The sequence below is a fragment of the Ciconia boyciana genome, chromosome 4 (genome assembly GCF_034638445.1).
Source record: "Ciconia boyciana chromosome 4, ASM3463844v1, whole genome shotgun sequence".
Classification (NCBI taxonomy): Eukaryota; Metazoa; Chordata; class Aves; order Ciconiiformes; family Ciconiidae; genus Ciconia; species Ciconia boyciana.
The window spans coordinates 60,883,567-60,909,090 of record NC_132937.1 but is presented as its reverse complement, the minus strand read 5'-3'; the positions used below and the strand labels follow the sequence as shown (position 1 = coordinate 60,909,090).

The window sequence follows — 25,524 nt, the reverse complement described above, 5'->3', positions numbered from 1 at the left end:
CTTTAATACAGTTTTAGGTGGCAATGAAAGGTCTGGCTTAAATGTAAGTTAATTATCCCAAGGACTGATGTGATACTTGAAGTGGAAGATAGTAGCTTCTTTATTACAAAAAAAGTATGTCTGAAATTAAACTTTTTACAAGACCCTACAAGAGCAAACTGTATGAAGAGACTTGTGACAGGAAAAACAAGCTTACAGCTAAGATACATGACCAGAACTGACATTGGTGGCCAATTAAGGAAAAGACTGACTTATGAAGAAAGTGTGGTGATATCAGATGGATTGGAAAAAACAGCAAAAATAGGTTCTTGAGTAGTGAACTATAAAGAGTTGAAAATGAAAGAAACTGTAACCTAATAACTGCTGAATAAAATAATCTGTAGAGCAGTATGGTCTTGACCTACTTGCCAAGTAATATGGCAAACTATTTATGTTATCTCAGTAGCTAGAAAGTGCATTATAATTGTTGTAATTTTTGAGGGGAGAAACCACAAAGCCCTTGATGCAAGTGGCCTATATACTTCAGGCAGACCTGAATGGTGGTTCCTGCACTATCAATGCACTGAAATAACTTTCTTATTTTTAACTTGCTCTAAGCCTTGTGCTTGCCTTTTTTCCTCGACTCTCAGTTATTAATCCACTTCTCGTGTTGTGTGTTCGTTACTTTGGCTGTAGTTTAATTAAGACATAGATGATCTCAAAGGTCTTTTCCAACCTAAATGATTCTGTGATTCTATGATTAGATTCTCTGCAGAAGTCATCATTTTAAACTCCAAGTCTGACTCTGTCACGCTTATTTTATAGAATACTTTTTTTAGTAGGGTATACATGTAATAACTCAATCTCTTTAATACAGGCAAAGTATAAAGAAGTAAAAGCAAGAAATGCACAGCTTCTGAAGATGATGCAAGAAGGTGAAAGTAAGTAAGAGTTTTATCAGGAAACTTAGAAGTTCTTTTTAAAACATGGAAGGAACTTTCAAAGCAGCTTTTTAAAAATAACTTGACTTAGTGACAGCTATAAAGAACTAAGAAGCTATTAATTTGCAGTGACTCCAGTGAACTACAGAATTTGGTGGACCACACAGTACTGCATTTCTGTTATTATATAATGAAATAATCAGTTGCATGTTGAGATCATTCTTTGAAATATAAACTGTTCAGTTATGTTTTAGGTACAATGATTCTTCGAGTTAGACTTTCTTTTGCTAGTGACAGCTATTTGTTCTGGACTGATCTCATATCTGTTTAGACACACTTGAGGAAACTCTTCAGTTCTTGCATCTTTACAAGCTGTGCTTTGAACTGTGTTGGAAACATTCTACGCCTAAGCAAGTCTTTTGCCACACAATGAATAGGGATAGCTAAACCACAGTATTATATATGCAACTGTGTGATAATTTTCTTCTGTTACAACACTATTCAGAGTTTTATGATTCAGAGCTTGTTGTCAAAGTTTGGGAAAAAAATGTATATATATACACACTCATGTATATGTAAATGTCCTAGTATCTTTATACTTGTTATGCATAGTTATCCTTTAATATTCCTAATCTTGCTTGACGAAGTTGAGTCTGTGATGCTAGCCACACTAATTTTGTTACAAAATTGCCTTTGCTTTTCAATTTCTTCATTTAGCTCTTGAATGTAGCTTCTTCTCTGGTCTAAATGTTCAGATTAAAAAGAGCTCAATTTTTTTCTTTTAAAGTATGTTTACAAAAACTATGTCTAAGCTAGTTCACATGTTCATAATGTGATTGATCATTGCAGATTTTAACTTGGAACTTTATTACTTCAGGCCAGTGTCTGAGCCAAGATGAAATATTTTCATCTTGAGAGGAAAGAGGTGAAGTTCTGAAGGTTTTTTCTTTGTTTGTGGAATAGTAACATACTATAAAATGAGCAATTCTGTGTTTTTCTACAGACTGAGTATTCTGTACTTTGGGGAGAAGAAAGTTCATGGTAGAATTGAGCCTTGAAAAAACTTCATTTCTTCATATTGAGAATTTTAAGTTATCCATAGATATTTCACAGACACTAGCCAAATAGTTTAATCATCTCCATATTTGAGTAAATAGAAGTTTCTATAGCAATGACTGAGCTCGTATGTGAAACTTACAATCCCAAAATCTTGATCCATTGCCAATATTCAGTTTTCTGATGGACTCTGTTCACAATGGATGTCTCTCAAATCCATGCTGCTTATAGGGTTAAGTGTCGGGTAAGTAGTGCAAGGTTGGGTTTTAATCTCCAGAACTTTTCAAGCTGCTACTAATGGCACTGGTATCTAATGGTTGGTTTTGATTTACATCTACTGTTCTTTTAGTGAAGATGGCATTATTTAGTGGTAACAAAATAGTGAAATAAAGCGATGTCACAGTGCTACTGCAGATGAAGACCTGTAAATCTAGAAGGATCCTCATGGTGTATCTTTCTCTGTAGTGAAAGACAAAGCAGAAATACTCCTACAGGTTGATGAATCTCAAATTATCAAAAATGAATTGACCGTACAGGTAAGCAAGGATTTCTAAATGTAAAATTTCACGGGTATTTCAAAGATGCTATTTATTTAAGGCAGTGATAGAGGCGGGGGAGGGAGGAAGCTGAAACAAAAACTTGTTTGAAGCAAAAAATGTTACAGTTCATCCTTAGCCCTGCACTGTGTGTGTCAGAGGTTATGTATTATGTAAATTTCCAGTACGACTCACTTAGAATTGTTTCTGGAAAGACAGCAGACCTCAGCACGCTTGAAATGATTTTTCCCTGAACAGCACCTAAGGAATATCACTATCTGGTAACCCAAGCTAGGAAGCTCAGAAGGGTGCTTCAGAAGATGCTTCTTTCCTGGGTGGGTGGTTGTTTGTTTGGGCTTTTTATTTTTTATTTCTAGTCTCAAGTTGACAAACACAAGTCAGCTACAAATTACTTAAGACGTGTCAGTTGGCAAGTCACTGTAGTGGACAGCAAGCAAGACCTCTATGCTTAGTTTTTGGTCTGGAGTGACTATTAGTTCTAAGCCTTTGACTTGTCCAAACGTCTTCTATGTAACACAGTACTATTTTTTTGAGGGTGATATAATAAGCTTGTCTGTGTTGTGTGATACTACATCAGTTAACTGGTTTATGGAACAAACTAAGGCAGAGTCCAAAAGTCAGAAGAGTTTCTAACTTTATAGCTCTTCTATATCATTATACAGGTAAACCAGTGAATATTGCTTGGAAAATAAAAGTCATTAAAGAATACTTTACTTGTATTTTCAGTTCATGCACAATGATAGTGGTAGTCACTCTTGAACTCTGCATGTATTACCTGTTTGTCCAACACAATACTAATGGAGAACAACACTGACTTGATAAACTCACAGATGCTAAGGATATTTTATAAATTCATATTCTATATGTTTTAGGTAACTATACTTCATGCTGCATTAGAGCAAGAAAGATCCAAAGTGAAACTACTGCAGGCAGAATTAACAAAATATCAGGTAGTTATTTTCTGTGTTTGGAAGTTTACCTGTTCTTAATGTAGCTGAGGCTATCATGAGGTAATGTGCTCTGAACTGACCTATTAGCTCGAATTTTTCCAGTTAAAAAAAAATTAGTGTTTCATATTGTAGGGGAAAAATAATGAGTAGCAACACTAAAGCACAGTTTTGGCAAGTTGAAGTCTACCACCTGTTTTGTACTTTAAAACTTCTTGAAGTATGCTTGTCCATACACATACTTCAAGCAACAAGTTGGTTTCCTTTTCTAAGTCTGTGTGTAACTGGAATAACTGTAGACTTCATGGCTTCTTTTGCCAGATTCTTTCTGTGGTTCTGTATCTTATTTCTGTCTCTAGCCAAATCTTTGTAGGAGATTCACAGCAAGTTGTGTTGAAATATGAGTGATAAGATCAGTGTCTTTCTCACTGTGCATATGCAGTTTTGTTCAACTTGGCTGCTAGTGCAACTCATGTTAGTGAATTTCAGTTCACTTTCACATAAATAGTATGCTGCTTAACATTCTGACTCTTTAAAGAGTGACAGTATGTGCAAATAAGGATTTGTACTTGTGCATGACTTGACACATTTGGGGGGGGGGGGGTGTTTGGTGGGTTGGTTATTTGTTTATTTTGACTGTGACCTTTTGCATAGGTTGCAAGGACAGCCTGTAGTATATAATGGAGACTTCTAAGGTAGCCGTGTAGTCTTTGGCAAGCTATCCTATTTCAAGTTGCAACACATTGTGTTGGAATACTATAATTTTGTGAAAACTGGCTCATTAAGTTATAACTACTCTTCCTGAAGCAACAAATGTTTTCTGATTACATCAAATTCTTTGGCTAGCATTACATGGAGTTCTGTATGTAATCTCGTCATCTTCTGTTGTCTTTTTCCCCTTGTTACTTCACCGCAAGTGAGCAAGTTCCTTCTTAAAATTGTCTTGCAGCAGTTGACAATATATGTGCTTTTTCAGTCCCTTACAGACAAGCTGAGTGTTCATACCACTACTTGAGACTAAAGTAAATCTCTTGCCAAATTCAGTCATTCACATCACTGTTCTGACTTACAACTTCAGTCTTTCTGTTTGTTTTGCCCTCCCATCCACGCCTTTGCTAATGTTAAGTATTTTTCTCTGTAAGTAGAAATTTTTGAGTAAGATAAATTTATCTCATGGTTAATTGTAATAAACAGGATTAAAAGAATAACAGTAGAAAAATTACAAAAAATGGTCTTTGTTATATGCCTAATAATTACTGCAAAATCAACTATTCTGTTGCTCTTTTTCTCCTGCCCTCCCCAGTCTAATATGCTTTTATCTTTTCACATCTTGCTGTATTTCTTGCTTAATTCATCACCCTGGGGTTTTTTTGTTTGGCTGGCTGGGTTTTTACTTTTTTTTTTTAATTGGGGGGTTTTTGTGTGTTTTGTGTTAGGAAAACTGTCTCATCTGCCTTGCAGGGATTATTGTTTCTGCTTTTATTGTTCTCTCCTGTAATCTTGCAGGCTGACCAGGACAACCCTTCTTATATTACTACTTCTTGTGGTGTTGTCTTTGATAACGAGGCTCACTTTTTTATGGAATACTGCTTTGAAACATAAGGATGCCTTTCAAAAAAAAAAGTAACCAAAACCTATGGATTAAAAACAAAGAAACAAACAAAAACCAACAAAAAGGCAATAAACCAGTGTGGTTTTATCCCTAGATGTTAACATCTCAGTTACGTATCCTATAAGTGCCTTGACTGTTTTAATTTATATAACAATATTTTGTGTTCAGACGAGTTTGCATCCCATAATAGTTGCATAATTTAACAAAAGTATGCAACTTAACTCCTGAGGCTTTTGTTAATTTATTCTACTTTTAATATACAAAATAACTGCAGATATAAAGTGTCATGTCTAGTATATTAACTAAATATTTGTTTTAATTCTGTCTTACAGAGTGGGAAAAAAGGGAAAAGACACTCAGAATCTGACCAGTGCAGGTGATCTCCTTTGCCACCAGATTCAAAGCAAAAAAACATCAAATCTTTCTTCAGGGTTTTGCAGAAATTTATATATTTGTTGTACAACTGCTCAACTATGCAGTTTTTGAAGAGAAATTAACAATTACTAGTTTGTTTAACAGCCTGAATAATTGATTTGTTGCACTTTCTGCTACAGAAAAATTAGAAAAATAGTATTCCAGCAGAGCTGAAACTAACTGATGCCATTAGTTTTTCATCATTCAATAAAATTATACTCTTCCATTTCTATGTTTGAATTCTTGCTTTCACAGAATTTCTCAGTTAAGAAGACTCTATTTAATGACTGTCAAGATCCAAATGCATTAGTATGCAAATGGTCGAAGTTTCACCAAGTCAGAAATGAAAATGGGACAGCTCATGCAAAAGCATCTTGCTGTTGCTGAATCCAGATCTGTTTTAAAGAAAATTTAAAAATTACAGCAGTCATCCCTGTATAGGACATCATGAGGCTCAACAAGGCCAAGTGCAATGTCCTGCACCTGGGTCGGGGCAAGCCCTGCTATCAATACAGGCTGGGAGACAAAGGGATTGAGAGTAGCTCTGCCAAGAAGGACTTGGGGGTACTGGTGGATGAAAAGCTGGACATGAGCTGGCAGTGTGTGCTTGCAGCCCAGAAGGCCAACCGTATCCTGGGCTGCATCAAAAGAATCGTGGCCAGCAGATCGAGGGAGGTGATTCTGCCCCTCTACTCTGCTGTGGTGAGACCCCAGCTGCAGTACTGCGTCCGGCTCTGGAGCCCTCAGCACAGGAAAGACGTGGAGGTGTTGGAGCGGGTCCAGAGGAGGGCCACAAAAATGGTCAGAGGGATGGAACACCTCTCCTATAAAGAAAGGCTGAGAGAGTTGGGGTTGTTCAGCCTGGAGAAGAGGTGGCTACGGGGAGACCTGATTGCAGCCTTTCAGTATACAAAGGGGCCTTATAAGAGAGAGTCTTTTTAGTAGGGCCTGTTGTGACAGGACAAGGGGCAATGGTTTTAAACTAAAAGAGAGTAGATTTAGACTGGACATAAGGAAGAAATTTTTTACAAATGAGGGTGGTGAACCACTGGAACAGGTTGCCCAGAGAAGCTGTGGATGCCTCATCCCTCTGTTCAAGGTCAAGTTGGATGGGGCTTTGAGCAACCTGATCTAGTGAAAGATGTCCCTGCCTATGGCAGGGGAGCAGACTTAGATGATCTTTGACAGGTCCCTTCCAACCCAAACCATTTTATGATTCTATGCTTCTACAATCTTTATCCTTTCCATACCTACATGGGTTTCAGCTGCAAAATGTAGAAGCTGACATGTGCAACTACTATGCAAAAAGAGTTGTTAGCTACCTGTTAGCTTTGAAAAGTGCCCTGGGTCATTCTTCAGAGGTTGCCTAGTAATAAACAATTTCTCTTGTGCTAAGAGACAAAGCTCAAACTTTTTTTTTTCCCATGTTAACTGTCAATTTTATGGCTATAAAAATGCAGAATTGTTTGTGCAGCACTGAATGTAGTACTAAATCCTGAGGTCTTGCTTATTGTGGGATAGTTGTTGAAGTGGAGCATTACTGAAGTACTAGTAGGAGCTGGCTGACTAGAAACAGATTAGACAATCTCTTGTCAGTTACCTGGGAAAGCAGCAGAGAACACAGAAGTTGGAAGGAAAGAACCAGAGAAGAGACTGAGGACACAAAGCAAAATATCTGTAGATCTAAACAGAGAATACTTTAACTGAGTCTTTTTTTTTTTGAACACACTGTAGCACTAAGCAATTTCCAAAGCAAAGTATGTGTGAAGACAGCACTTCACTGGGAGGCAGGAGAAGAAAGCGGGACAAAAGTCCTTATCAATAAAGGTACTATGAATCTGTAAAGCTTTTATAGTTAGCAGTGACTTTTGAAAATTAATACCATGAAGATGCTAACAGTGAAATAAGACTTTTCTAAGAAATTAGACATTGTTACTAATAGTCCATAATTATTCAAATTTCATAATAATAATAGTGGACATCTTATTGTGGCTTCACTGATTTGTTTGTCCTACCTTTTCTTTGTTTTTTCTTTTTTGTTCTGGCCAACTCTTTGAAAATAATTTCCAAATACCACATCCTCAGGATGGGACTGATACCACTTTTTCAGAACTGTGACCACACATAACTGCAGCATCTTATCCTAACGGATAAAATACTACTGGGTGGGACAAACTAATCTGTCTTGTTAATAGTCTGATTCAAACTAAAGCCCCTTTATTTGGGGAGGTGGTACGTTTTTCATTATCTGCTGTCCCACAGGAAATACCAGAACAAGACCAAGACTTTTTTCTAATGAAATCAGTGGTGCCTATAACTTTAAGATGTGACTTCTTTTCCAACATTTGTATTTGTAAGCAATTTTTAATTAGGAAATCCAGAATATATATCTCTGCCCAAAATCTAATCAGTCTGTTTCAAGGTGCCATTAAATTGCTAAATTATATTTAGAATAATTCGAAGTTCTATTCCTTCAGCTGTCGAGAAACCAAAATACAACAGATTGACTACCTGCTATCCTATAAATTTGTCGTCTTCTAAGTTTTCATTTGCCCATCTGTCCCTATGTGACATGGGGTTGTTTAGTTTTGTTTTTTTTCTTTTGGGACTGTCAGTAAAAGCTCTGCCCCCGCTCCCAACCACTGCAGAACTGACGTGTGTTGTTTCTTGTGCTATTGAGTTTTGACATAAATGAAAATTAGTTTGTATAATGCTTGCTGATTATCAACAGAAGGAATTATATTAAAATGAAACAGAATTTGTATTCTAAAAGTGCGTGTTCACGTCCTTATAAAAAGCTCATTCTGTTTTTAAGTGCTAAAGAAATAGACATACATTTCTAATTTGGGCAATGGTGAATACAGTTCTCATTGCTCAACACAACTCCTTTCCCTGTTCGCCACTTGGTGTATTAGCCAGTCCAGTAAAAATTCCACAGAAATTTTTCCGTCAGCTGATTTGTTCACCACTATGTCACTCTTACTTGTAAATTTTTGTATGACTCTTGGAAAAAAAATAAATTGTATTTTCTCATATCTAGTTCCTTTTACATTTGTAATAACTGAATGTTCATAAAGACAAAGCTTTTTTAATAGCTGTTGCAGCCTGTTTCAGGAGGGATACTCCCCGTATGCTTTCTTCTGAAAAGTCAGCAATTGTCTTGCTATTACTTTCCCACAATGAGTCATTTTTAGACTGTGAGTGTATATAACTTGGCAATAGCCAGTTTTGTCATTCTTCCGATTTCCTGTACAAATCTTCAAAAGTATTCTGTATCTGTCCTAGTTGCTTTGAAATAAGCTGTAAATTGTATATGTAGCAACACAATAAACCCTTTCTTTTAAAAAGAAGGTACATTAAAAAAAAAATCATCAGAATCTCATAACCAAAGGTGAGGTGAGAAAGCCAGAATAAACAGAAGGAAGAGAAAAAGGCTCCTATTTACTGAACATTAGACTGAACAGTTTAGACATCATAGGTTCTGTACTACCTTTAAAGTAGGTGGTTAAAGCAATACTACAGATTGAAATTTCCCATACTGAAATTAGGAATACTAATGAATTCTGGAGAAAAAAATCTGAAATGAGGGGGACTGAAGTGTCTTTGCCTAAAGAAACAAAATGCTCCGCACAACAGAGGTTAGGGAGACCAAGAGGTTGTTGGAAGGACCAAAGCACAGCGTACATGCAGAGCAGAGCTGGAGAAAAAAAACTGCTGGGATGGATATGACTAAATACAACTACAAAACTTTAAATATTATTTTTGTGAATCAAACCAACAAAAATAGGCATGGGGCTTACGTAGTAGAGTACAACTGGAAAATACCTATTAACTGATCAGGATAATAAAAACAATGACTTTTTGTTCTTGACTTCTGAGTGTGTGATTCTAGCTAAGAACTAGCAGTGACAGTTCAGAAGCTCAGGGCTCTATTCCTGTCTAATGCTACTTTTATCAAGATCTTTAGTGTCTTTCAAGGAGTAAAGCAAACCCCACTGAAAGTGAGACAACAGCATTTCAGTTATTAGTTACTGATGAGCTGACAAGGATGTCGCCCTCTGGTTCAGATCTAACAAGACATTGTGCTTGCGATCTGCTGTACTAAAGGCAGAGTATCCACGCAGCGAGTCCCATACCCACAGCAGGAAGATAATTGCTGTCTATCCACTTACACTTCAGCATGCAGCTTTTTTAATTTGACCCCTTTAACTGTGCCTAAAACAACAGTTCTAACCTTTGTTCTGGCAAATCAGGAACGGGGAACAACATATAGAATACCTTTTTAAGGTCATATGAAAGCAGAAGTCTATACTCTTCCCTTACATGTTAAGAATAAATCACAGGTGTTTGTGTTATGTTTTGGTTTTAATATTCAGAAATATAAGGAATGTTATGCACAGTTCATAGCAAAACTTTGGAGAGCTTGCATGTAAGCTTTTTACTGTCATTAGACTGAGACCTTGTTTAAATTCAAAACTGCATCACTAACTTCAGGTAAAACATTAAACCAAGTTTAGCCAAAGTGGTTCAAAACCTTTTACCGATATTCTTAATTTGGTTCAACTTGACCTGAGCCACTATTTTCGTTTTGATGCAAAATACCCTCTGGTCACTGCACATTCATTTTCAGTTTGTTTGTCTGTTTGCTTCAAGCCAATTTAGATGACTTTGCATTGGTTTAAATCAACTACCTATGGAAAAAATACCAAACTGAAGATGTCTAGTCAGAGTTGGGAATTAAGCTGAACTTCTGCAGTAAATACCATAACCATGGGTCAGGAAAAGGGAGTAGCATAAAAATTAAGCTGCTCTCTCTAATAAACATTCTGAATTATATTCTTTAGGATCAGAAATTGATTAAGAAAAGTTGCACAGATGGTTATAGAAAAGGGAAATAAAAGCACAGGTGGAAGGAAGTGAGAATGAAAAGAAAAAGCAAGGGGAAAGAAAGAAGTGTTTAAAAACCCATCAGCCTAAGGAGGATTAAGAACTCAAAATTCTTTGCTGTATCATTTTCACTTTCCATGCATTGTATGTAAGCTGTGTTCAACTATCTGACTGTGAACACATGTTGTCCTGTTTTAAGGTATTTTCTATCCTAACACTTCCAGTACTGGCAAATGAGCCCCCATGTCCCTGTTATCTGTACCAAAACTAAGATGAAGAAACAACCATTCTTTGCTAAAACTTCCTCTTTGCTTAAGAACTTTTGAGAGCTTCCAAGTTATTTTCTGTAAATTTTTTGTATTCTTGTCTGTTATAACAGTAAAAAAATCAGTAAATAACACTAATGATTATTGCTCTAACTTGTAAATCTCTGCTAACCATAACCAGGTAGTAGTTCTGCTACTCTAGTACAAACTCTATTCAAGTAACGATACAGTCAGCATGAGTGGTATCTATGAACTAAGAACAGCCTGGGATGAGGAACATCCCCTTGCACTTTGATCCGCATGATTTCTGCTTGAAATCACTGCTTGATTGCAGTGCAAAATTTTACTTCATTATGTCCCTCACTCTGCCAGTCGACAGGACAATGTAGCCCTGGCATGTGTCAAAGTGCTCCACCACAGCAGAATTCAACGCCTTCTAGGGTCATGGCTAATGTGGAACAGGAACAAGCGTGACCAAGGAAAGGCTTAGTAGCTAAATATGCCTGAAATTATTTTTATCTGCAACAAACAAAAGCTCTAGGACAGACAAAACCTGGAATCGCCTTCAACCAGTCTTTGGTATTCCTATTTTAAAACCTCTTAGCAAGTTTTAAATTCCTTTAGTAAAAATTTTAGAGGGTTGGAGCCTACCATGTTGTATTACACTTGATTTAGTATCAGCTCAACCAATTTACATAGAGTTCCTGAGACATTATCCCAACAGCAGACCAAGCCAGCAAATCATCTGGTGAGTCAGGCTACTGTGGGAAATGCCAATTCTTATTTAAGGATAAGGAAGAAAGGGCAATTGACTCTAGAATTCAAAGCCACACATACATTTTACAGTAAAACCGGAACACGCATCTTCAATTTCCTGAGAGACAGGAAAAGCACTTGTATTTTGGCAGAATGCCTAATTTGGCGATACTAGCTTTAATTAGCGACCAAGTTTGAGGAAAATCCGATATCCCAGCATTCCCACCCTTTAGCTGGTGCCTAGTAACTTAAAAGCAACAGGCGTGATGGATTCCCTTGATCTAGGTTCATAAGCTGTACCGAGTTCAGTTTTCTTGCTTTTTCCAACACAAAAACCTCGCAGGCGATGACAGGCCTCCGTTACGCCACACGCCCTTGCGTTACAAATTACAGCTCCTACAAACCCCACCTGGGCGTCGGGCACCCGCGCTCCCAACTCTGGGAAACTCCTAGCAACCTCCTTCACGTATGTACCCGCAACTTCAAAGCACAGAACTCCCCTTGTCTCTGAAAATAAATTTTAAGCTTCCCTGGAGCAGTTTGAGAAAGATAAAGTGTCGCTTTCGGAAGCGTCCATTCCCCGAGCAGCAGGTGAGGGGCAGTTACTGGCGGCGGGCCCTCCAGCGCATGCGCGGGCTCCCAGCCACAGCCTCACTCCTCCAGCGCGCAGGCGCCGGAGGAGTGAGGCGGGTGAGCCCACGCCCGGGCAGGCATCTCCCCTTTCTAGTAACTTCCCCGATGCGGGACGTCATCAGCGTGCGCCGCGGCCCAGACGGGCTGTTTCCGCCCGCCGCTGCGGGAGCGGGTGTTGCCGGCGGTGCGGAGGATCTGCCTGGAGCTGCTGGGAGCTGTGCGGCCGCAGCCGGCCAGGTCTCCTCTCTCCCCCGCCATGTCGGAGAACGCGGAGGGTCCCGCGGGGGGTCGCAGCCCCCCGGACTCCCCCGGCCGGGGCTCCGCCGCTGCCGAGCCGCGGATCATCAAAGTCACGGTGAAGACTCCCAAGGAGAAGGAGGAGTTCGCCGTGTCCGAAACCAGCAGCATCCGGCAGGTGAGGGGCAGCGGAGCTGGCTGAGGGGGCTGGCGGGCCGGCGGACGAGGGGGTGGGCAGCGGGGGGCCTGGCGGGAGTCGCCAAGCCGGGATTAGGGCCCGGGGCCGGCTGGAGCACGGCCCGGGAGAAGAGCCCAGGCCCGCGGTTCCCGCCTCCCGCGCTGCAGGGCGAGGGCCCTTCCCGGTGACAAAGCAGCTCCTGCTCGCCCGGGCTGCTCTGGGCGCTGTTGGGCGAGTACCAGGGCCGATCCCGGCCCAGGAGAGGACTGCTGCCATCTGAGGCTAGCGGGGGTAGTGAAGAAACCTCCCGCTTCATCTCGTCCTCCCCAGTTTCTCTGCTCCCTGTCGGAATGCTGAGAGCCGGCCCGGGAGGTGGACATAGCTCGTTTGCTAACTGTGAGTTGTCTTGTCGAGCTGACTCAGTCTGCAAGTAGAAGGCTGGCTGGCTGGCTAACTAGCATGACTATAGAAAATGTATGTAGTCACCTGCATCACAGCGCTGTATTGCCAGTGGTTATCTTGATCTAAAACTGTCTTTAAAAACAGAGAGTAGGTTATGCAAAGATGCCTTTATTTTAGGGAAGTCAGGTCTTTAGATTGTGTTTGTAAAATTTGCAGTACAAATAAAGCACACCTTCTGCTGTACTTAAATGTGCTAGTTATTGATATGGTACTTAGCACGGCGCTACTGTCAAATAACTGAATTATTGGGGTCTCTTTTGCATCCTTGTGAAAGTCTGTGCTTTTGGCTCAGCAGAAGCACTAACACCTACTGAATCATCGACACTAATTCTTGCAACTCTTCTGTTTTCTTGGAGGTTTTCCATGCAAGTATAGACTAGAACTTTGTTTAGATTAGAAAGCTACAAATCATAGAAGAGGTGTAATCAAAGTGTAAGGTAGAGGCTCTATAAAGCCAGAATCTCCTCCTTTTGAAGGATGTAGACACTGCTGTGCTAAAACTCCAGAAAGTGAAGTTCCCTGAAGGAGATTCAGAGCTTACTTCATTTTCCATAGAATTTCTCTGAAATTCTCACTGAAATGTCTGTAAATGAGGCAACTCAGTTCGACTTAACATTTTTTGTATGGCGGATAACTGCAAACATCACCAAGAAAAGGTTACATGTGTGAGAGTGCCACTGGCATCTAGACACAGAGCTTGAAATCATTCCTTATGGATGAGCTGAAAGACGCTGTGTAGTTATCAGGGGAGGATACAAAAAGTGAAGTAAAGGCTCCCAAGTGTAAAATGTAGTGCCAGCACCTTGGCTAGAGTATCAGACTCTTGCTCCACCTAGTTGCTGTGAAGAGACAAAATGCTGATATTTCTTTCAAGTTTTTACACTTGGATCTGTTTTAGATTCAGGGTTTTTAATGTCAGCATTTGGCTTATAAGTATCCCAGACATAAGGTTCATTGAGGTCTTCTCTCCAGCTGCCAGAGGGGTGAGACTACTCTCTTGTCTTCACTGGTCTTTTGGCAGCTGCAGTATTGTGTGCTATCAGCTACTCTCTCTGCAAGCTTAATCTAGGCATTTCTCCCAAAGGTAAAATGACTGTGTTTGCTTTTTAATGTTGTCCACTGCTTTCCCAGCAATCTCAGTCTGAAAGGGGTGCTTTTCACTTCTCTGTTCTCCATAGATTTGTGAGCAGCATCAATGCAGTTTTTGTAAAAGTCTTTGCAGGTTTTGGGGTTTTTGTTTTGTTTTGTTTTTTAAAAGAGAGATACATATGCTGGATCTAACCTGAGGATCACATTTGTCCAGAAGACCAATCTGCAGTTATTCTGGGTACTTCAGGAATAATAAACAAATTTACTTAAGATGTGAATTTTGTAATCTATTTGACTTTAACAAGATTGTTTCAAATGCGAATGCCAGTGGGGCTGCTAGGTTTTCAAATAAGCGATTATCTTAAAAAAAAGAAATAGTTATACAACCTAACAAGAATGTGAATTTTTACTGAAAGCAGCGACACAAGTTTAGATAATTAATAGAACACACTGCTTAAAATGTCTTTAAGATATCTTAAACTCTGCATGTTGTCTCTCTTAGAGCTGCTGTTAACAGATTAGATCTGCAGTTACATCTTGATTCCTGTGAAGTAAAATTGCCCCTGTGCGTCGACCATTTGCTTGGAGTCCCAGACAATGTCATATCCAGAACTAAAAAATGCACTGTCCCTGTAATGTGACTAGTATTGGCTGTTGCTCTTAAACTGTAAAAATGAGCTGTTGCTAATAATAAGCATCAACAGTAGGTGTGATGTTTCTAGAGCCAGCCTTGAAAATAGGTTAATCTCAAATACAAAACAGGTTGAACATCCATTCAAGTGCATCTGGGATCAGCAAGTGGTTTGTTCTGTTGGCCTAGGTGGGCCAGCAATGCCTGCCATATTTGCAGGTTGAAAAAAAAACCCAACAAAAAACCCCTAAACTTGTACAGCAAAATAAACCCCATTCAGTTGTATGTTTCTGTACCTAATGTTATGACTTAATGAGTTCACTTGTTGTTTATTTGTTTGCAGTCATTTTGGAATACTGCCAGGACAAAAATCTAGATTTTTAGGTCAGTATTTTGGGTCATCAGGGCCAAATTTAGGGCTACAGAAAGCATATTTTATGGTGCTCCATTAATATAAATCAGATTTGCAACTGTCGTAAGTCAAGGAGGACTTTTCGCTATGTTGGAAGACTTCAGCAACACAGGGTTTGTTATTGCTTATCCTGTGTTGTGCAGCTAGAACAGCAAGTATGCAGATTGGAATGGAAAATAACCTTCAAGTACAAAGCCACTCTGGAAGGTCAGTTGATTGCAAGTGCCGCCCATCTGTCTGTTTTTCTGTGGAAGCTATTTGATTGTGCTGAGCGCAGTTTGGCTCAGTATTAGGTAGGACAAGGACCAAATATTTGCTTCTTGACTGGGTATGATACTGATCTTGCTCTGTGCAAAGACTTCATGAATACATTGTAGGTAAAGATTAATACCTAGAAGCATGCTGACTTTAGCTGACCCTGATGGTGCTGACGCTTTAGTTCAGTAAAACTGTTTGTCTTTTGTCTTTTTGTTGTTGTTGTTTGTCCTTTGGTTTATTTTCTTGTCCTTTGGTTTATTGAGTTCATGGCAATACAATCTTTGCAATTCCTTGCTTAGCAGAGTTGATTTAACAATGTGTTTTGGTAAAGCCTGTATACAAAGAGAAAGTGCACTCACGTTATGGACAACTCATGTCCTCATGTCTTAATGTCTTAGTGAATGACTTGAATTGTTTGAGTGATGAGGTGTTGCAACCAGTTACATGGAAAAACAGTTTTACTTTCATCATTTAGACTATTTACACCATAAGGGAATTTTAGAAGAGTTAAAGCTTGCTGAGACTTCATGGTACATTTTTTTGTGATGCCCAGTGTTGACATTTGCAGTGTTCAAGTGTTTATTGTAACCGGTTCAGAGTTACTGTCCACCAATGTGTATGCAGACTGCAAGATACCAAGTTGTGCATTCCGTGAACATTACAACTCTGAAACTGAATGACATGCCTTGCTGTATATTTTTAACTGGTAGGCCAAGAAAGAGTGGATATAGCAAATCTGCAGTAATAATTTCAGAAGCTTGCAGTTCTTGCAGAGAATTATTGTCAATTGTGTGATTATCTGAAAATTTCAGAGTAATGTCCATCTGGAAAAGTTAGTGAAATTGAGTTTAGTTCCACACAAAACAGATTTGGTTGTTTTGTGGGTTTTTTTTTCCATTTTTATTTAACTTCAACCTTTTTATGGAATTTCTCTTCAGTGTGGAATACAGTTTTCAGTAACAGCATATTTAACAGCTTGTAATGTTTTTTAAACTAAGTGAACACACAAATATTGTGCTTTCTGTACTACACTAAATTATAGGTAAAAACTCTGACCTACTGTGTTGAGACTCTGCTTTTTGTCAAGTGTCTCATAAAGTTGTATTCTCTGATTACAACTTGAGTACAGTTCATGGTTGAAACTTTAAATCCATAAGTCCAGGGTTTCAGATTTGTGCCTGGTTCTCATGATCCCAAATTGTTAATATTCTGCTTATAAAGATCACACAGGTGTAAATGTTAGGAAGAACATTGGGTGATTTGGTAGTAGAGCATCTTTCCTGACTTGCACGTGCTTTTAATATTTTATGTAATGTTTTACTTCATAAGAACAGTTTAATTTCAATTCTTTTAACTTAATCCAGTTCTGTCTCAGTGTTTTTTTGTAGTCCAGGGATTACTGAATGGTACAATAAAAAGAGGTTGAAACTATATAATGCAGTCCAGTTTGTTCTTCTTTTCCAGGATCATGATTTAGCTTTCTGTGGCACCCAAGGCACTTGAGTACATGAATTGTTTAGCATTAGGTTTTCCATTGTCTGGTGTCTCAGTGCACTGAAACAGATCTGTGGGACTCTTCATGGAGTCTGCCTTGCAATATACTCTGATTATTCATGTTTCTTAAGCTATTTTTTTTTCTCATTTTGGAAGCTTGATTAAAATTTTTTTGGAGCAATGGTAGGTGGCTGTTTGGTAGAATAAAACCCTTTAGAAGAAGGTATATTGACTTTCTGGAGAGTTGGCTTAATGAGATGTAACTCAAAAGTATCAGTTATCTAACAATGGTACTTAGCAAGCGTTTTCTGATGAATGACTGGCAGATACAGTAAGATAAGAATACCTATTTGTATAATACTGTGAAGTGTCTTGTGTACAGATACTTCTCTGCAGAAAAGTAAAAGGTTCATTTTGATATTTCAATTTTTTTATCCTTTTTAAACTTTATTAAGTAGGGCATGCCTTCCTCTTGTGATTTCCTGCGGTTTTGTTTTGCTAGCATCCCTCATCCTCAGTCACGCGTCAGGGGTGTCACAGAATTTTTAAAGATCATCCTGTGTACTGTTCAAAATTGCCAACAGCAGAGAAAACCCTAATGAATGAACAGCTGTGCTAGACATGTCATGGTAAGATATTCTATATATTCATTTTAGAGCCCAGTCAACATCTCAGTCTAGTGACTATAAACCTTGGCTGTGTAAGAAGGGTCACTGTCTGGGAGTAAGGTTAGGCCAAAATCTTAAGAATTGGAAATACATGGTGACATGGAGAAAAATGCTTTCATTTAAACTTCTTGTTGTTGATGGGGTTAGTTGTTCCCTACCACTGACAGGCTAAAAAGAATGTTAGCTGTTCTGTCTGTAGTCCACTCACGATTATACTCTGTATCACCTTAAATTTAAAACTTGCAAAAGTCAAACAATTTAAAGATACTTACCTAGAAGGTCAGATGAGAATGAATTCTTCTGTCAGCAGTAACTCATATCTCAGTGTTTCCTCAGGAAAAATGGATGTTGCCCAAGCTTGTCCCAGTTAGGTTGAAGGATAAAGCATCTTTTGCTGTCTCATGAAAAGGAAAGCATAGAGTAGATTCTCAAGAAGGAGCTCTGCTGCAAGAATCCCATTTTACACATAATCCTTTTATGCCCTTTTCCAGTCTCAGTGACTTGCTAGAGAACAGACTAGTCCTGTTGCAAGTACAACACTTTCCACCTGTAGATTGCAAAGTGCTTTTATGGGGAAGTATTGCTAACCATTTCTCCTAAGTCAAAGCATGGAGGATTGGTGTGGCTTGCTGAAGGATGCCTGGAAGGGATAGAACTGACTGGATCATGAGTCCTGAGCCCTTTCCTCTAGGCTGCACTACCACAGTTTCCCTTTATGGGCTACTAGCCTTGTAAGCTCATCAAGAATCTGACTTTGTTTGTTGAGATGAGTTTTTTGTGAGTTTGGTTTGGTTGCAGGGATTTGAGGAAATAATTTGACTGTGAAACTAGTATGGATCATTGACAAAGGCATGGGAAGATAACTCCATCGAGTCATGAAAGACAGAATACGCTTATATAGAAGCCTAATTTGGGTGCGCTTTCTAGCTACGCTTTATCTGCTATAAACCATGAGCTGTGGGCCAAAAGTGCTTTCCTGCTTGAAACCACAAATTCTTGTCCCCCTTCCTGTATAGTGTCCAAGATTGTGCAATGAAACCCTGTTTTCACTGACTCGCTTTAATTCACTGTCATAAGATTATCAGGTCTGATTCATCAGAAAAGGAGACCACAGCTATCAGTGGTTGCATTGCCATGAGTGTGTTTGGTTCCTTACTTCTTGGGTCAAGAAGACCTGTAGCCATTAATTCTATTGTATAAAAGAAAGCTGGAGCTCATCAAAGTTAGCCTCTGTTGAAACTGCTGGGCGTGGGTGTAAGAAAGACTAGAGTCCGGCTAAGACACTTAACTGCGTATGTTACTAGGAATGTCAGTTGAAAGTTTAAATGATCATGGGTGTGTTTTGAAACAGCAGTGCTGAAGAAGGTAACACCATTTGATAATCTTTCTTTGTAATAGAGCTGTTTGAGGGGCTGCTGGGAACATAAACTGCAGTTCAGCCCTCTAGACAGAAACCTTTGCTTCCATGTCATCCACTACCATGTTCAAAACAGAGTTTGGTGTGGGAAGAGTCAGCAACTTTGCTTTTTTATTGTCATCTAGATAAAGTTGTAGTTTAGTATTTTCAAAGCAGTTGCAGTTTTTAGGGGCCTGTTTTCTGTTACTTTTCTGTGGAAATTGACTGTTAATTCCCTGAGGCCTCTTTCAGACTGTTACTGTAATGTATTTTTTACATATGTCTTACTAAGCCAAGGTTGAGCGGATTTGGGAAAATATTTTTCATTTATTTATTTTCCTCTTTTTATTCCTTTTTCACAGCACTTTGTCATGTGAATGGATAGTAGTATTATTACAGTTGCTGTATTTGATGTCATAGAGTGAGTCAGCATAAGCTTTTGAATCATTACATGGTGGTAACATATCAAAGGACAGTTTGCATGTTAAGATTTTTACTTTGCCTGGAATAACTTTTTACCAGACCCTGCCTAGGCCAACTTGTCAGATGGTCAGATGTTAATAGGTTAAAGTTTAAAGTATGGATCTGCTCTGCAAAGTGACAGTGCAAAACAGCCTCTGTTTTAGTCAGCTGTTCTACTTCATGTGTATTCAGACGTTTGCTTTGTTCAGTGACAAAATGTTTACTTTAACTAGCTCAGGTACGAGTATCCGTTTGTTCAGCACTGGGCATCAACCCCATGGTGTCCACCCATACCTTGCAAAAACCTTCAGAGGCAATCAAGTTGAGCAGGTGTAATAGAAGTCCTGACTTGCTTCATGGAGCCTTTTTTTGTGTTAACCTGGAACTAAAAAGCCGAGTTTTGTTAGCAGAGTATTTGGCTGAGTTTTTTAAAGTTGCGCGAAGATGAGGATATTTGGCATGGGAACTGAGAGTGTAAACAAGAAGTGCTGGTGTGCTGCTAAAAACCATGAATGTTCTCAATGTAAAAAAATTACACTTTTCCTGTCCATTAAAAAAAAAAAAGGCTGATAAAACCAAGTTAATTTGAGGTAAAATGGTAATGTGGGCAAGGTGCTTCAACAAGACTAGCTTTAGATTTTCTCTAATTCATGTCAAATCTGCAAGTTGCCATGCTTTGAGGAGGCTGTGACCTCGAATTAATTCACTCCAGTTAAGAATCCTTTCTCCTTTTCTCCCTAGGGAAACCAGGCCTCTGTCTAGATGTTAGTCTTGTTTCAGTCTGATTCCCATTGTGTTTCTCTCCACTGATTCATCTAATAATCATGTCTAAAATTGACATCATTTTACATTATTTTTATTGTATTCAGTTACTAGAGGAGTACAATGAACTAGTTTCCATGAATATGCTGGATATTAGGTATGGTGAAACATTCTTTATTTTTACAACTTCAAGTCCTTTTCTATGCTCAGATATAACTGAACACCTTTGTAATATCACAATGCCTAATATTATTACAATGAAGTAAAACTTGTATTTTAGAACAGTAGAGCAAATCAGCTGAAGCCATTGTTTGGAGTGTTACATGTTAATAAAAAGGAAGAGTCAGTGCAGTAGGAGAACTGGACAGAAATGCTCATGATTTCCAACCCGTGACACTTTGAACTCCTGCTTTTAGTTTTCCCAGGTGACAGAGTATTTTAACTGTAATTTACTGAGAGTGTTATTTAGTTCAGTTGTACAAATGGAAGATTTAAACAATATCAGAGTTTCTTTTTTTACAACTGCCTAAATATGTGTTAGTTCCCATCGTCATATTCTCATTTCCTTTATTCCCTTTGTTGTTGATTGTGTATATTTCATTTGAGGCTCTGAGGTGATACATCCTAGATTGATGTTTAGGGAAAAGAAAATTGACATAGTTGTCTTCACTGTTTATGCTGTCTTTCATTACCGTAGCGCTGTAGCACCTTATCCGCCCAAATTATTTGTTGCCAGTAAGAGCAGTGGGGAGTCCTATAAAAACTACACAGATAAGGTCTGTGGGAGTAAGAACGCAATTGCCAGTCATTTCTCTTGTCCTTTCACTGTCTGAATTTAAAGAAACTTCTGGATTTTCCCCTTTACTGTGGGGGAATGGTCTTGCAGTTCAGTTACCATTAACAGTGAGAGACTGAGAATACTGAAGATAGATGTTTGCCCCCAGAGGATGGTAAAGGGTCTTCTCTTCCACCCTGCTTGACCTTATTTCATGGTGCAAACAGTAGTGACTTGTGCCAAACTCCGACCTAAGGCTAATCATCTTCCAGTATTGGCAGAGATCAGGTGATGCTGAAGACTGACTTGCTCTTTTGACTTTTAGATTCCCCCCCCCCCCCCCGCGAAGCAACACATTAGATGCTGACAATTAAAACAAAACAAACCCACATGTATTGAAAACGGTTTTGGGATTCTGTTTTACAAATGTATAGACAATTCTCTTCCCCTTACCCCAGCCAAAAAATAAAGTGCATGGACCTAATCTGTTACTGATGGTATCTTTGACTGTTAACGCTAATCAGCATACTCATTTGCAAAGTTTTTGCATGGTAACCTGGGTTTTATGTGGTAGTCTTCTGTGAATTAAGTGTCAAACAGAGGGCTTGGTCCTTGTCATTACCTTGTCAGTTCAGAAGTCCCAAGGCTGTGCTGAATGCAAGTGAAGTGATGAAGAGACCTGATTTTTTTTTTTTTTTTTTTTTTTTTTTTTGCATTTCGGTTAGGCTTTTTATACAAATGCGTCTCAGCCAAAATTGGATCAGTATTCTTGGCAGTTTTATTATTGTGGCTGGAAAGAGATCTATTGTGCATTTGGATCATGCACATATGTTGCTGTAGGGGTTGTTTTGGGGGTCCTGATACATTGGCTGTTGCATTCATGCCTTACTATAGTGTTGTTTTTGCAGATCATCTAAATAGCATTACATGCAAGTAGGGAAAAGGAAGTGTATAGCCTTTGATGTCTATGCACTAGTAATATTAGATACTGTTTGGTTATGTTCTATAAATGGTGTTTTGTTTCTTTGACCTTATGGGTAAGTAGCAGCTTCTAGAAAAGTATAACAGGGCTTGGTTTAAGATAATTTGGAGAAGGACATCAAACTATTAGATCGTGTCCAGAGGAGGGCGACCAAGGTGGTTAAAGGTCTTGAGGGCAAGACTTACAAGGAGCCGCTGAGGTCTCTTGGCTTGTTCAGCTTGGAGAAGAGAAGGCTGAGGGGTAACCTCATCACAGTCTACAAATTATAGAATCATAGAATAGTTTGGCTTGGAAGGAACCTTTAAAGGTCATTTAATCGAACTACCCTGCAATGAGCAGGGACATCTTTCACTAGATCAGGTTGCTCAGAGCCCCGTCCAGCCTGACCCTGAATGTTTCAAGGGATGGGGCATTTACCACCTTTCTGGGCAACCTGTTCCAGTGGTTCACTACCCTCACTGTAAAAAATGTCTTCCTTATGTCTAGTCTAAGTCTACCCTCTTTCAGTTTAAAACCATTACCCCTTGTCCTATCGCAACAGGCCCTACTAAAAAGTTTGTCCTCGTCTTTCTTATAAGGTCTCTTTAAGTATTGAAAGGCAGCAATACGGTCTCCCCAGAGCCACCTCTTCTCCAGGCTGAACAACCACAACTCTCTCAGCCTTTCCTCATAGGAGAGGTGTTCCATCCCTCTGATCATTTTTGTGGCCCTCCTCTGGATCCGCTCCAACAGGTCCATGTCTTTCCTGTGCTGAGGGCTCCAGAGCTGGATGCAGTACTGCAGGTAGGGTCTCACCACAGCAGAGTAGAGGGGCAAAATCACATCCCTCGACCTGCTGGCCACGCTTCTTTTGGTGCAGCCCAGGATATGGTTGGCCTTCTGGGCTGCGAGCACACATTGCTGGCCCATGTCCAGCTTTTCATCCACCAGTACCCCCAAGTCCTTCTTGGCAGAGCTATTCTCAATCCCTTTGTCCCCCAGCCTGTGTTGATAGCAGGGCTTGCCCTGACCCAGGTGCAGGACCTTGCACTTGGCCTTGTTGAACTTCATGAGGTTCACACAGGCACAATTCTCCAGCTTGTCCAGGTCCCTCTGGATGGCATCCTGTCCCTCAGGTGTGTCAACTGCATCACTCAGCTTGGTGTCATCTGCAAACTTGCTGAGGGTGCACTCGACCCCACTGTTTGTCACTGATGAAGATATTAAATAGTATTTGTCCCAATACAGACCCCTGAGGGACACCACTCGTCACCAACCTCCATCTGGACATTGAGCCATTGATCACTACCCTCTTGATGCGACCATCCAGCCAATTCCTCATCTATCAAATAGTCCGCCATATCAAATCGATATCTCAGCTTCCTCAAGGGGAACCGTTGTGGAGAGGTGCTGATCTCCTCTCTCTGGTGACCAGTGATAGGAGACGAGGAAATGGAATGAAGCTGCATCAGGGGAAGTTCAGATTGGACGTTAGTAAAAGGTTCTTCACTGAGAGAGTGGTCAATCACTGGAACAGGCTCCCCAGGGAAGTGGTCATGGCACCAAGCCTGTTGGAGTTCAAGGAGCGTGTGGATGATGCTCTTAGTCATGTGGTTTAGTTTTAGGTAGGCTTGCGAGGAGCAGGGAGTTGGACTCAATGCTCCCTTCCAACTTGAGTTATGAATTCAATTCTATGATTCTGTGAATATTGTTTATACTACAGCACCAGCCTTCTGATGAGAAGTTGTGGATTTCACTTTCACAACATATTGTAGAAAACATGATAATAAATGAGTTTGGGTAAATGACATTACTCTTTGGTTTGGCATGGTATGGTAGTCCTTTATTCTTACACATTGGCTTTGTACCAAATTGTGAGTATTTCTGCTGTTTTTATGTTAGTTTGGAATGCGTATTAAGAATAATTAACCAGAAGAATGTAGAATAGGAGGCAACTGCATGAAAAGGGTCTAGAGTTTATAGCTGTTAAATAAGTCAGCACTGTTACACTAGTATTTTCCCACATGGATTTCTTACTTTTTCTTGTAAATAGGAATATAGCCTGCAGGGTGTGGGGTTTATCCTGTTGTTCCACTAAGTATAGATAAGAACTGGTGTGGAATATTTTGGCCAGTTTTGAGCCCCACACTTACAAAACGATGTAATTGGATTTGAAAATCCAAAGAGTGGTGGGAATGATTGGATTAGAAAACAACCCTCAAGGAAAGATTAGCCTTACTGCAACCCTTTATGCTAAGGAGATCAGCAATCTGTTTGCCTTGTCCATTGTGGACAGGACAACGAAGTAGTAGGATAGTGGAACATTGGAATAGGTTTCTTGGAAAAAAGTCACTGAGGACCTCAGAGAACAAACTAGATAAACATGTCAGGAATAATTCAGGTAAGTAACCCCCTTTGGGAAGGAATGGACTGAGTGACTTTCTGGAATACTTGCAAGTCTATTGCCCGTATAAGGGCTGACTTAAAAGTTGTTTCCCCAAGAACTGGAACTAACTCTGTGCGAGTAGACTTTCAACTAACCAAGGGCAACCTCGTCCCCAAACAGAGACTTTTTACCTCTGTTGTCTCTCAGACTCTCTCTCTTTTAAAAAAAAAAATCTGTTTTTTTCCCTCTTCCTCCACTATAAACCCTTTCAATTAGAGACTCACCTTCAAAGCATAATAAAGTGGGATTTTACTTTTTTAGTTCTGTGTATTATAAAATGTAATTATTAATAACTAATTGCAAGATTAATCTTTAATTTTCCTATATGGAGTGAGAATTCCCTAGGATGTTTGGGATGTTTTTTAAAGCAGTATGGTCAACTTAATTTTAAAATATTAAATAGGTGAACTTCTGAAGGACTTCCTAACTCCCTGGGATCGTTTTAAAAATACTTAGCCTACTGACTAGTCTTGTGGAATAAATTTATCTGTCTTTCTTATAATTTAGTCATTCCTTAGCATTTTTCTTGGATATCTCCCTTTTTAAGTTTTGTGAATTCTGGGCTTTTGGTGAGAGCGTTTTTCTAGAGAATAATAAATCTCAGTCAGAACTCAGTCAAAGCATAACCTGATTGTTATTGGCTAGGAAGGCAAGAAGGTATACATGGGCTTTCATGTTCAGTTGTTTTAATGAGGGTATGGTTTCCTGGTCAGCTGAAGAATGTGGCTGTTCACCATGCCCTGGGCTGCAACTGCATTTCATGTAGCTATGTCATATGTTGAATGAGAAAGCAGAGACACCTGAGAGGTAGCTTTTGCCTGTGTGGAAACAAATGCTAGTTTTGACACATGGAGGGCAGCAAAAATATGTCTAAGAGAGGTTACTTCTGTGTTCAGTTCCAGCAAAACTGTAGACACATTTATTGTACTTGGGACATTGCATCCTCAGTCTTTCAGCAATGGATGGCTTCAGTGACGTGTGCGCGCCCGTGTGTGTGTGTATATCTATATGTGTATACTTACCAGTATATAATTACATACATACTTTACAGTGTGTATATATGTGTGTATATATAAGTAGTATAAATACTAGTATATATTTATTGTCATGGATGCATGTGTGATTGAAGGCACAGTAGTCTTTAAGTGGAATCAGATTTTTGTTATTGCTAGTTATATAACTAGTGATCTAGATGTGAAACTCTTCTTATTTTTATTGTATGAAAAAAGAAATAATTATTTCCCA

General features: G+C 39.3%; 2 protein-coding genes across 6 annotated transcripts in view; both read left to right on the top strand.

Moving 5' to 3' along the window:
* GKAP1 (G kinase anchoring protein 1) overlaps positions 1 to 5,745 on the top strand; it is a 28,125-nt gene extending 22,380 nt beyond the window's left edge. For all 3 annotated transcript variants that reach the window (XM_072860146.1, XM_072860143.1, XM_072860145.1), the window contains exons 9-12: positions 857 to 920; positions 2,442 to 2,512; positions 3,406 to 3,483; positions 5,425 to 5,745. In XM_072860146.1, the coding sequence (XP_072716247.1) occupies positions 857 to 920; positions 2,442 to 2,512; positions 3,406 to 3,483; positions 5,425 to 5,472 (261 nt within the window). In that variant the 3' untranslated portion in view covers positions 5,473 to 5,745. The remainder of the gene's footprint in view (positions 1 to 856; positions 921 to 2,441; positions 2,513 to 3,405; positions 3,484 to 5,424) is intronic.
* Positions 5,746 to 12,164: 6,419 nt separating this feature from the next.
* The window catches only part of UBQLN1 (ubiquilin 1), a 29,051-nt gene continuing 15,691 nt past the window's right edge, over positions 12,165 to 25,524 (top strand). For 2 of the 3 annotated variants that reach the window (XM_072859565.1, XM_072859566.1), the window contains exon 1: positions 12,165 to 12,463. In XM_072859565.1, coding sequence (XP_072715666.1) covers positions 12,305 to 12,463 — 159 coding nt within the window. In that variant the 5' untranslated portion in view covers positions 12,165 to 12,304. The remainder of the gene's footprint in view (positions 12,464 to 25,524) is intronic. The other variant, XM_072859564.1, reaches the window with a different exon arrangement.